Here is a 13,238-nt window from a genome sequence, read left to right on the forward strand (position 1 = left end):
TGGCAACTCTATTGCTCGTCCTTACTTAAATTTCATTTGGCAAGCATCCACAGAGCTTTGAGTTGCAGGAAGTAGTGAGATTGAAAGATACTGGTGATACACTCAGGACAGTGATTTAATAAAAGTGTATATGTATAGAAGTGTGGGGAGGAAGTGTATGCAGTGACTCCTTCAAATGGCAGCTAACACTAAATTTGGCATTTTTGGGTAAGCTGGCTCTTTGGTATTTTTTCTCTCTTCAATAGTCACCTGCTTTTAGTTCCTTTTTCAAAGCCCCACACTATGCTTATTCTAAATAAAATAAATAAATAAATACAAATAAAATAACAAAAGCAACCAGCAGGCAAAATAATTTCAGTGAGAACTATAATTATACTCAGAGACAGTGTATCTTCATAATTTGTAATCCTTATCAGCTGATGTGACAAGAGGAAAAACATGATATTTATTCAAACTACCAACCCTGTCTTTTTCAGGTGGAGACCATGTATGTACACGGTTGTAAAATATGTAGAGCTAAGCAAAGTCAGCTGGTTTTATGATGACTACAGATGTTTGTAATTAAATTCACACCAATCCATCCAATGTTATACTTTATATTTATATAGTCTTCACTAACTTTAGTAGCTAAGGAAGGAAAGCACGAGCTCTACCACAAGTAAACATTGTAAAATTACTAAATGTTGCTAAAAAGACAGATAACTTTAGGCACCAAAAAAATAAGTAATAAAATAATGTGGTTAGATTTTCCTTAGGAAATTGTTGTTAACATGATTAGTAGAGTAAACAGCAATTAAGGGGGGGAGTTTTCCCATTGCCAAGAATGAAGGAGAAAACAAGGTGGTGTAGTACGTATCAATCCAGGACTCACTGGATGTCTCATTGTCACTGAAAATTGAATTTTTATACTCCAGACTAAGAGAAATAACCTCAATTGAAAGCAAAAATTACAGAAATTACATCTAGTCCACAAGAGCCACATGCATCGAAATAAAGAGTTCTGTGCTTTAATAATGAATTGGACAATAAAAGCTGCATCTGTAAATTCATTTATGAATTCTTTAAAAAAAATCATTTTATTTATTCAAACATTATTTTAAATTAAATTATTACATAATAAATTACTTTAGTAAAAACACTATTTTTAAATCAGTTTTTCAAAACGAATTACTAATCCACCAAAATGAATTTCACCGTATCTGTAGCCAGTCTTGTTAATGATCTCACTGAGGGGCTTCAGGCCTATGCAGAACAGCAGTGGGGACAGAGCATCTCCTTGGTAGATCCCGCACTTGATGGTGACTTGTGCTATTGGCTTGAAGTTGGCCTCTAGCGTTGTCCGCCACATCCCCATTGAGTTCCTGATGAAGGCTCTCAGGGTTTTGTTGATCTTGTATAGTTCTAGGCATTCCAGGATCCATTTGTGGGGCATTGAGTCATAGGCCTTCTTGTAATCAATCAAGGGAGTCTGGTCTACCAGTAGCTGGTGTTTTTGCGCCTCTGGTATTCTTGCCAGTTCCTTTCTGTGCCCCGCTCATGTATTGACCCATGTGCCTGTTCATCTTAGCCTCTATGATGCCTGACAGGAGCTTCCACGTGTCACGGCCAAGGTCGGCTGACTGGAGGACCCAAATGCAGAATGCACACGTAACACCCCGTAGACGAGAAAACATGAACAAAACTTTATTTTTTCCAAAAAAACAAAACGTCAAGACATAAATTACTAAATACTATGAACTAAAGTGTTCCTTCAATGCCTGAACCAAACCTGAAACAAGAACTTGATCTCTAAGTAATAATTGGCAAAGCTTAAATCTTCATAGAAACTCCTCATGACCAAAGAAGGGAGATGCAGAATGTGGGAAATGCACCGGAAGTCTCAGCACACTGCAACGAGAGGAGAGTGGCTTTAGTGATAAAGCTTAGGGAAAAGTATCCGGGTAAAGCTTGAAAACATGGCATTACTTTGCCTTACTGTTCCTGGGCGGAGGGTGGACGCAGAGGGAGTACAAGGTCCGGGAGTGGTGGCTGACGAGGCCAGCTGGAGGCAGGAGGGCAGGCAGGTGAGCGCGGTTGACAGGAGCTGAGAAGACTGAGCTGACAGGCATGAACCAGCGAAGAGGGTCCAGTAGGTATTGCCGTGGGTGGAGTGGATAAGGACTTAGCAGCTATGGGGAAAAACAGTAAGGCACGGATGGCAAAATTATTCCTTGGTTTGAGTTGCCTGAAGCAACACTGACTAGGTGTAGCAGAAACTGTGGCGAGTAGTGGAGTGAGCGCTGGTCCATAAATGCTGACAGCTCAGCACAGGTGAAGAGACTCGTCAGTGTGCGGTGACTCCACCCCAAGGCGGAGACAGCAGCTCAGAGACAACACAGCTGTGCCCACCTGGATCATGACACCATGTGGTACTGAGGCAGGTTACTGGCCGATAGTTGGATATGACTGGTCCTTTCCGGGGGGTCCTTGGGGATCAGGCCTTCTGGCCTTCAGTTAGCCAATCTGGGTGTGTCTCTTCAATTAGCAGCTGGTTCATTTGTGCTGCGAAACGCTCATGAAGTGCAGTCAGCTTCTTCAGCCAGTAGGTGTGAATCACTCAGGGCCAGGTGCTGTCCAACTCTTCATACTGGAGACCTGTTCTTGGATGTCTGCCACTGTGATGATCTTGGCCTCTAGTCTGCTTCTTCATGGTGGGTACTGCTCCTTGTGGCTGTTCACCTTGTAGCCAAGCATCTCACTGGTAGATCAGCTGATTAATCTTGTGATGGTCTCAGTAGAAATTGTCTAGTAGACCTTCCTTCAGGCTTGGTACCCAATGTTGGGTAGGGATGATGATAATATTTCAATCTGACCTGTCATCCTGTCTCCCCCTCGCCGTTGCATTTGTCTTGTACCTTGTCAATTTCTAGTCATGAGAGCAGTTCATTCACCGAATGTTGGAACACTGAGCAACTAGTTGTTTCACCGTCAACCTGGATGCTGGGTATTCAGTAGGTCCCACATCCTATTCATGTAGCCCCTTCCGCTGGAGTTACCTGCATAGTAGCATTCCAACAGCGTCCTGTTATCATCTCTTGCCCATTTGTGCCTTCTTGTTTCAGTAGCTCACTTCTCATCAGTGGTTCCTGAACACTTTACCCAAACCTTGTTAATTGTTAATATCTGTCTGTCTGTCTGTCTGTCTGTCTATATAGATGTATGCTGTCCTATACATTTTTCTAATTGGGATAGGGATGTATCCCAATCCTAATATATCTAACCAGATATATTTAGACATGATGTCTTAGCAATTCAAATATCTGGGATGGCCAGTCTTAAGTTCTCTTCGAACCCAGAGGGCTTTATTAGCCACCTGCCATGCCTGGTGCAGCCACAGCTCACTGAGCCCATGTGCCCTGCAGAGCCCCAGTCCAGAAGAACATGTGCAGCTCCAGCCAGAGCCAAAGTGTCCACAGGGTGCTGCACACACATCTCTATCCAGAGACTTGGCAATTAAAGAAACCCTCTGATTCTGACCTCTGTGAATTCAAACTACCAGTGCTGCCTGAAGCTCTCCTGCCATGTGAAACTGCTCCACATACCAAGCTCCTGTATCAATAGCAGGGCACTCCTGACCACAGACTGCCGGAAAAGCAAAGCTAGCCCACCTGCCCACCTGGGACTTGTTTTCATCGGGGATGTCTGGGAGCTGCTCCTTAAATTCTCTTTATTATGAGATATTTTCTGTTTGATTATTAGTTTACTTATTGTCTACCCACCATACTACCAAGCCTACCTGGGAAAATGTGCAAGAGATACAACGCTGAAGCCATGAGGAACCATGACATAGTGTTTAGAAGTAGGCTACTGGAACAGGGCATACATGGAGAATGACTGACAATATGTTATTGATGGGATACTACAATGGCAGCCAAGCCACTGAGAGAGTATCTCAGTGCAATAACATCAGGAGACTCATATGGATACAGTGGAAAAACCCAGGCAGAAAAAAGCAGTGGAATTAAACTAGATGATGTCTAGCCATCGAGGGCATGACTCCCTAGATCACTAACAAACACTCATCAGAGTAGATGCTTGCAGATTTAATCACTGCTATATGCACCATCCCCATCTGCAAGTAGAGGAACTCCCACCCTCCATGTAGAGGAAGGCTGGAGGCCAAAATCGAGGAAGCACAGAAGGATGTACAGAAGTATAGAAGGGTGCCATGAGAGACAGGGTCTGGATGCACAGCAAGATGCCCATAACTGAAACTCTACAAACTGCCAAATAAAGGCTCTGGCCAAACAATTGGCCTGCTCCCCAAAGCTCCATCCAGGGTATACTCTTACCTGATGATCCTCTAATCGCCTGAGCCAAGGTAGTTTTGTCTTTCGGATGAACCAGTTTTTGTCTGAGCGTGTTGCTGGGTCTAGACAAAACTCCAAAACACAAACTTAACAATGTGGTGTATGCTGTACAGTGCAGCGAGGAATGCTCAGACCTCTACATTGGAGAGACCAAACAGCCACTTCACAAGCGCATGGCACAACATAGAAGAGCCACCTCCACAGGACAAGACTCAGCAGTCCATCTGCATCTTAAGGATAAAGGACACTCTTTCGAGGATGCCAATGTTCACATTTTGGACAGAGAGGACAGATGGTTTGAAAGAGGAGTGAAAGAAGCCACTCACATCCTGGGCCATCTGACCTCAGGAATTCGCATGATAAGGTGGGGCCAGGTCTCACAATGAGCTCACCCGAAACTCTGGCTGATTGGGACCCACACCCAGTTTCACACCTTGGCTCAGGCGATTAGAGGATCATCAGGGGGTCCTCCCACTAGGTTTATATCTGGGACTCTCCACCATTTGACCTTAGAACTGAAGAAGCTTCTCGGATGAGAGGTGAAACGTCTTCAAGCAACTTAAAGAAGTCCAGACGCTTTTCTTTGCAAGCTCCTTTGACAACAAACCATAGCAATCTCCCAGAAAAAGAGCCAATCAGCATTAGAAAGGCAACAGTGAGTCTCTGAAATAAAATACTGAAGTGTGTAATGAATATAGTACCAGTACATTTGGTAACCCTGAAGCTAAGACCTTCATCACTCTTCTTCTGCAAGGCTGCCTGGCCTCTGGAGAATAGATGACTGAATGAGATAGTACAGCTAAGATCTCAGTGGTTTACCTGGTCTATGATAATAAGCATGAACCTTCATGGGCCATTGATTTCAGGACCCCTTAGAATCCACCCAGAAATAAGGATGTTAATTTGTGTCAGAAACAGAAGTTTCTTTGGGGAAAGCACATTTTAAAAGAGAAGAAGAGGCAACACATCTTCCTGAAAGACAGCAAAAGAGAGAGTCTTCCATCTGTAGATCAATTCTTATTGTATGTTATGTGTCAGTGTTGCTCCAGATCCATAAATTTCTGTTTTATAACTCTTGACTCATCCCTCCTGTGTAGACCATATCGTATTATTTAATTAGTATACATGAATTTTTTCTTTGTTCTCCCACCAGAGCTGTCCATCATGTGTGCGTTGCTTGTCAAGTCAAGTGCAAAAGGGAAATTAGGAAGGTGTCTCTTTTTCTCCAGTTGTAATTTTTCTGTATGCATTTGTGTTTTATTATGTTGAACAGGATGCATTCTAAAGGAAACACTCTAAAGTCTGCTATTTTGCTTTTCTTCTGCAGGTACAATGTGGATACTAGGAGCTCCAATCTTTCCAAACATGTAAGCAGCTTAATATGTCCAATGACCACAGGTCCACTGGCATGAAGCCCAGAAAAAAATTGAGTTAACCTTATTTAAAAACAAAAAAATTTAATCAAGTTTTATTTCAGTGGGTTTCACAAAAGTGGTTTTGCTTATCGTAGTTTGGGTGGTAGTACTAAAAAATTGTCTCAATTGGTTTTTGTTATTATGATGAAGTGTGACATTTGTCAGACTGTAAGAACAGGTAAAATAGTACATCACAATACAAACATTGGACACCTCTCAACATACATGTCTTGTTGTGTACTAACTTGTTGTCTACTTTGCATTAAAAATGTTATATTGATATTGATTGAAACCCATCTTATAAAAAACAAAACTCTTCCTCATCACGCGTCAGATTCAGTTGTGGAGCTGTCATCAATAGCCAGGAAATGGAGCCCTCTATTTTTTCGCAGGTTGACAGATGTGAACAAGCAGGCCTCTCTGTAGACTATACTGTTTACAGATGACACTATGATTTGTAGTTAGCATTGGGAGTAGGTAGAAGAGAACCTGGAGATGTGTTATTATGCTCTATTGAGAAGTGGAATGAAAGTCAATAGAAGCAAGAAAGAACACATGTGTAAATAACAGGGAGACACATGTAACAGTGAAGATGCAAGGAGTAGAGGATGTGAAGGTAGCAGACAAGATTAGAAATAATACATCAGAGGGACAGCTCAGGCTAAGTGGTTTTTAGAGGCAAGGTTTTGGTGAATATAGGGGGCAGAAGATGTTGAAGATGGGACTGCCATGCAGAAAGATAGGAGGAAGACCACAGAACAGAAGGCAGACATGCAGAGGGTTGGTGTGCCTGTGATCTAGGTACTAATCTGATGCTGAATAGCTGCCTATATGTCAGACATGTAGCAACTGACTGGCACCTTGTCCAGGGTACATGCTACCACTGTCAGTGTGGTCCGGCTCCACTCCAGCTGTAATTTTACCTGAATTCAACATCAAACAAAATTTAGTACAGTATCTACTAAAGTATCTACAGAAAGCATAAATCAAAACATTATTTTTTAATTTGCACCCTACCGTAATGATTCATAAAAGCATTACTTTAAGCTCAGTGCACTGCAGCTCTGACTAGTCTTCATCTTTCTTAAATTTGGAAGAAAAATTAATTTATTTGTGAACTTGAGGTCTTTTCATTGTGTCTTTCCAGCTTCTCTAACATGTGTCTGCCTTTCCTTACTGCCTCCCCTCCTGGATAAGCAGAAGGTAAGCTATCATTATGTCCTGTACTCCCTGCTTACTGCACCATTTCTTTAAGTGATGTGGACCCTAGCTCAAACCCTAATCCTAAAACATTTTTTGGAGAAAAGCAAAAAGAACCCAAATCTATAAAAATAATAATTTGATTTATCTCAGAATTATTTTTTGCCAAAAATGGGATTAGAAAACGAAGACTACAATGAAATCTTCTGATAGTATAGCGTTAACCTTAGGGTTAGAGTCATGTCTGACGATGAGTCACAGGGTCAGACACATCGCCAAGGTCTAAGCAATGTGTTAAGCATACAGCAAACTGACCTTTCGGTGTGTTTCTGTAACTGCATCGCTAATTCCAACAGAAATGAATGAAGCCGCACTGAGATTACAGAGATTACAAATGTAATCTGAAAATCCTGTAAGAGAATGTTTTTATGACAGCTATGGTGTATTATTTTAACTACAAAAAATGTTGCTTAAAGCAGAACAATTTAATTACAAAAGCTCAATTCAATGAAGTATAAAATATGGACAAAATGCAAAGCAATTAGACAGTTTCAGTAACTAGGCGCTAACTAGCTGCTGTGTTAGTCCTAAGCAGTCTGCTGTAATCAATCAACGTCTAGACATCTCATTACTATTGCATCTTCAATTAATGTTTACAAAAGAATTTCCAATTACTTCTTTATTTTAAATCCAAGTAACCCAAATTGAAATCATATATAACATGGTAGCTGTAACTCTGTTAACCTATCAACAGCCACATTTTAGAAATTAGCCAACGTGCAGCACACAGTGACTGAGTGCAATGAATTCACTATGATGATTTCCCTACTCTGTAAAGGACTTCCTGGGTCAGATGTTCTGCACGTTAGGTGAGATCATTGGTTCACCTGGCGGCAGGCTGGAAAGGACTCTTTCGTAAGTACAACATACACACAGCGTCACCCATACAGTAGTTGTCTTTGAAGCTGGTTTAGGACACTATCCTTAATGTCAACATCTTGTTTAGTCCTATTTACAAGTGCAGAAAATCTTTGGTATCGCAGCCTGATTAACAAATACAAACAGTTCAGAGGTGACATCTCAGCCATAAGCATTTCAAACATTTAACTGGGTTGAGATCTGAGATCTGACTTTGACCGTGCCACTACAACCCTGTGATTATTTTTGTTTTCAGTCATTGTGTTGTAGATTTTCTGGTGTGCTTGTGGTCATTGTGCTGTTGTATGACCCACCTTGGAAAGCTTTATCAATCAGACAGATGGCCTCACCTTTGACTGGAATACTCTAGTGTATAGGGGAGTTAATGGTCGAGGGGTGGCTGTGGCTCAGGTGGCAGATCAACTACTGATTGGAAGGATGGTGGTTCGATCCGTGGCTTCCCCAGTCTGCATGTCAAATATCCTTGGGCAAGATACTAACCCCAAGTTAGTGGGGTTAGTATCAAATGTTACAAATGTTTGGTTCTTTGGTTGTTGTTTTTTGTTGCATGGTTTGAATGGAATACGCCTCCTACAAATATTGTGCCATTGTGTTAACACACACCTGAATACTCCAGAAGACTGCCTAAACAGGTTTTAGAGGCCAAACTTGCTGATGATCAAGTTTTAATCAAGTACTTGGTTTTATTTAATTAAGGACTTAAGGACAGATAAAATGCTAACTATATGTTTGTCTAAAGGTGTTGCATTATGGCACAACAGTTAGTACTGGTGAAAGAATACATACAACTGTAATGCACTTTGGGTGAAATTGAGAGGGTGACCTGTCTACCTTTGATGGATCCATCGTCACCTCAGTTCAGGACGGCACATCTGATGAAGCTGCAGTTAGTGCTCTCCAACTTTGGAGAGAGCAGAAAAGCAAGTGGAGCGTTTGCCCGAGGCTGAGAACGTAAAACAAGATGAGGTTCCTATTTCACCTAGCGTCTTGTTTATGTGCTTTTAGAGCCTGTGGCCTTCCATATGTTCTGCCTGTAATTAGATGGTCACCACAACCAACTGAGTAGCAAACTGTGGTCAGGTTCAAACCATGATGGTAAAAAGAGGTCATTTGCTTTATTGCACATATGAATGAAGTGAAATTAAAACTTAAATGATGCAGTATGTCATGTGTCTTGTAGAGATATACAATTAGTTAAAAAAAAGAAGCTACCACTAAATGAAAATTGTGTTGATTGTGCGCCACACTGCAGTTCCTCTTTGTTGAAGCCTGAAGGAGCATTTCCTAGTTCAGGCAGCTTGTCAGTGAGTGGAGGAAAGGCTCTGATACCCTTGGATTCCAGTGCAGTGTTATAGAAACTTGGGCGTCATTGTGTGTGTAGAACTGCTGGCCTGGTCCTATCAACTGAAGCCTTATAAGGGACGTGGGTTGTGTTCTTAAGAGTCAAAGTGTGCAGAGAGATTATTGATTACAGGAAGCTACAACATGGATTGAAGTCCCACTCACTTGGTAAAAAGCCACATATGTATGAAGGCAACAGAAATATGTGATGAACACTGATGTTCATGGTCTAGATAAATGCCAGCACAGTAACATTTCAAATTTAGTGACAGTCTGACATTTACTGAATGTAATGATACGACTGAGAAATTTAATCTTTGTGCATTTCAGTTAGTCTGGCTTAGCAAAAAACCTGGGTGAAATAGTAGGGGTGGGTAAATCAACCTTCCAATAACTCTACAATGTGTTATTTAATTGCCATATATTTTAACTAGTAACCCTCAAGTCCATGCATGTCTTATGATAAGAAAGTCTTAAGTCAAGATTTATAAGTTCCAGCGACGTCAAAATCCAAAGGATTCGTGTTTTAATTCCTAAACTTCTGCCAAGTTCAGAACATGTAATTCTTTGCAATATCAGTAGTGAATATTCTTCAAACTAAAAATGGTTTTGTACTAAGTGACAAAATAATTCCTCACAAGTGAAACATTTGTAGTCACCACAGAGCAGATAGCTTAAACTTTGATTTGACACACACACACACACACACACACACCAACGCACACATAGAGTCAAAACACAGAAAACACAGTTTATATCATACATTGTGATGGACCAAGCAGTAAAGGACAGTCAGACACAGGCTAAAGTAGAAAAAACAAGAGCTTGGGCTCATAAAAGAGGTCAACGTACCAGAACGCTACTCAGAAAAATGGCAACACTACCTCAAGCAACCTGACCTACCAAAATGAGACCAAGAGGAAACTTAAATAGTGGCTGATCAACCCACAAAGACACAAAAAGGGGTAGAACACACAAAAACCTAACAAAAACTAACATAGCAAATCCCATTCCCCCCCATGATCCAGAGTTGTGGTATGACCCAATTTGCAGGTCTCCACATAGGCTTGCCCCGCCCCCTTTTACACCTCTTAGGGACTTGAGCAGCTTTTACTAAGGTAACCAGAAAACAAATACAAAGATTAAACTAAAATGTGGGCACTTATGTTAGAATACATTATTGTGTATGAGATGGTAAAAATAAAGAAATTATAAACTAACACAAATTCTTTATTAATCTGTAAATTCAATCCTATATTTAAAGACAGCACAATACAAGTGTAGTGTAATAAATAAGTCTCTATTGTAGCCCTGTGATGTTTGGCAGATGTTACCCAATATGTGTGGCTGTAACTGCAGCCATCACATGCATTTTGACACGTAGCCTATAGGAGAAGCATGATGACGTAAGAGTTTTCACTTCAAAGTGAAGATACAGACAGGATTGTATTAGAATAATACTTGTTCTTTTAATAACAGATGTGTTTCCAAGGCAACTGTGAGCACGGAGTCTACTTTATGCTCCCTACTGCTGAAAAATCCAGTTGGTGAGCCATTTTCTTCATATTGGCCCATTCTCCTCTGATAAAGATGACATCAGAGCCATGGCGAGGATCTATTTTGAGATAATGGGTGGGGAGAGGAAGAGAGCCCTGTGTCAGATGAGAAAATTATTAGGGAAACCCACCTTGTGCATCAAGTCACGATGCACACTTCTTTGTTTAACCAGGCTAAGTGCTTGCAGGCAGACACATTTTTGCATATGCAATAGCAATCACCCACCTGCTGAACTAAGTTCATTTGCCTCCTGTGCTTTTGCTAATGCACTCCACAGTCAAATGCTGGATTAAGTTGTGTGGGTGCAGGGACACTTGACACATGACCAAGGAACAAGCTTATTAGAGGTGCATTTACAAATCAAACAGATCATATTGTGTGTGAAAAGGATTGTTGCAGTTTGTGACGGAGAACTGATCTAAGCGGTTTGTTTTAAGAAAATTCTAAACTTTCATCTGTTTTAAAGTAATTCCTGTTCACTAAAGCACAAAAGGGGACTGCATTCTGTGAGGAATATACAGAGAAGGCATTTTCGTGCTCAAGAGCGAGAACAAAGAAGCAATAATTAGTGTGAAGCAGTGCTCGCTAAAGCATGTAGTGCTAAATCATTCTGCATATCATGTAATGTGCAGATAAGTATGTTTTATTTTTAAAGAAAGCAACCCTTATTGCTTTACGTAGCCTACGACCGAATCATCTGGATTTTCTTTCATAGTGAATCTGCAACAGAAAAGCACAATTTACACAATCCCTGTGATGACTCTGATGTTCCCATCATTCTTGTAAAACCGTTCAAAGGTCAGTTTCAGCTCCTGAACATTTCTTATTGATAACAGATAATAACAGTGCAACGCTCAGTACCGATTGAGCATTGCACCTCTGCTACATTTGCACGCCCAGAATAGGTGATTAAAAAAAAAAGAATGGAAATCAATGCAGCTGTACCACAAATTGTATATTTTTTCCCTATGAAAACTTTGTACCTATCTAAGATCTAGTCAGACTCTGTGTGTTATACCAATTCTGGTTAATGCATCCTTGAGTTTGTAGCCTGCAGAGAAGATTAGTAGTGAACTGCGGGGTTTTTTCTTTACTCTTTGAAATGTAGACTTTCCCTCTAAAGAGCGCTAACCAAACTGATGCTACTTGAGGACATCTATAAGCTGAAAAGAAGGGTTTAGGAACCTTTAACACCTTTAGAGAAATAAAAAAATCATCCCTCAATTGTTGTTTCTGAAAGGTGTGACGCATAAAACTCAGATATTCAGCATCATAAATTAAAACAATGAGCACTCCAAGAGCATAACTCTCTGCCACAGGAACTGCGTAGGCAGTATTTATTTTACCTATTTAACTATTTACAGGTCAGAGGTCAAATAAATGTTAGTCTTGGATGTCTAACAATCCTGATGCGTCAACTGAGTGAGACCTACTAAGCATTATGCAAATGAAATAAACTATAGCAACCATGAGTAAATGAACAAACATATATTCTCTCTCAAAGGAGCAAAAACACTTTCATGGCATCGTGCTTGTTATGGGAGAAATCGGGCATGGGAGGGCTGAAGATGGATGTTAACTTACTGCCTCTGAGAGTGTTTACTGATGCTGTGAAGTGCAACCCTGGCGCTCTCTCTGACCTCACGCCACACTATTTATATTATTATGCTATCAACAACCCGCGTGTTGTACTAGACGAGATCCGAAGGCCTACAAAAGTTTGGATGCTTATCCAAATTTTTGTAGGCTAAGATGGGTAACAACCCTCAGTCACTGGACTCTGCCTGGAGCTGCAGTCACTTGAACAAGTCAACCACGGTCACTGGTCACTGCTAAGGTATTTACCCAATGTTTATTAATTGTTCATATTGCCACGTCTCTGTGTATTACCCCTTACACTGTCAATGTGTCAACACAGCTCATTTGTGATGGATGATGATGATACTGTGTTGAGTTGAGGATATCCTTAATTTTCGGTCACTAAATGCTGCTGTTTTTGCCTGTTAGCTGTTGTTAGCTGTTGTTCGCTGTTGTTTATCATCTTCCAAATTGAGTTGATTGATTCAGCTGCCCGTCACTAGCAGATCAACTGCCCATTTGCGCATGTGCGAAGGTAACTTTACATAGACAAACTGACCGAAATGCATTGACAGAAACATTTCAGGGATTTTGAGTCATTCTGCACTCCAAATGCGTTAAAAGTGTTAAATTTTTTGTATCGAGTTAATCGTGATGACGGCTTAATCTGTGTTAACGTGTTCATTTTGACAGCACTACTTTTTACTTTTAGCCTGGCTAATTATCCTCCAGGGCCTCATTATAATTTAAAATTAATTTGAACATGGGAAGCAGCAAGCAGTGCCTTTGCCTGTGGCTAGTATTTACAGCACAGTGAGTATGAATCACTTCTTTGGTCACAGAAGTGAATAAGTGAATT

The 13,238-nt window shown here is 40.8% G+C and overlaps 1 protein-coding gene across 2 annotated transcripts in view; it reads left to right on the plus strand.

Annotated features, from left to right (window-relative positions):
* Positions 1 to 13,238, plus strand: part of LOC101478883 (copine-9) — a 202,737-nt gene that overhangs the window by 75,201 nt on the left and 114,298 nt on the right. Inside the window, exons 5-6 of one of the 2 annotated variants that reach the window (XM_012921487.4) lie at positions 5,677 to 5,716; positions 7,800 to 7,879. In XM_012921487.4, coding sequence (XP_012776941.1) covers positions 5,677 to 5,716; positions 7,800 to 7,879 — 120 coding nt within the window. Of the gene's footprint in view, positions 1 to 5,676; positions 5,717 to 6,926; positions 6,968 to 7,799; positions 7,880 to 13,238 lie in introns of those variants that run through there. The other variant, XM_014408692.3, reaches the window with a different exon arrangement.

The sequence above is a fragment of the Maylandia zebra genome, linkage group LG5, assembly GCF_041146795.1.
Source record: "Maylandia zebra isolate NMK-2024a linkage group LG5, Mzebra_GT3a, whole genome shotgun sequence".
In the NCBI taxonomy this organism is placed as follows: Eukaryota; Metazoa; Chordata; class Actinopteri; order Cichliformes; family Cichlidae; genus Maylandia; species Maylandia zebra.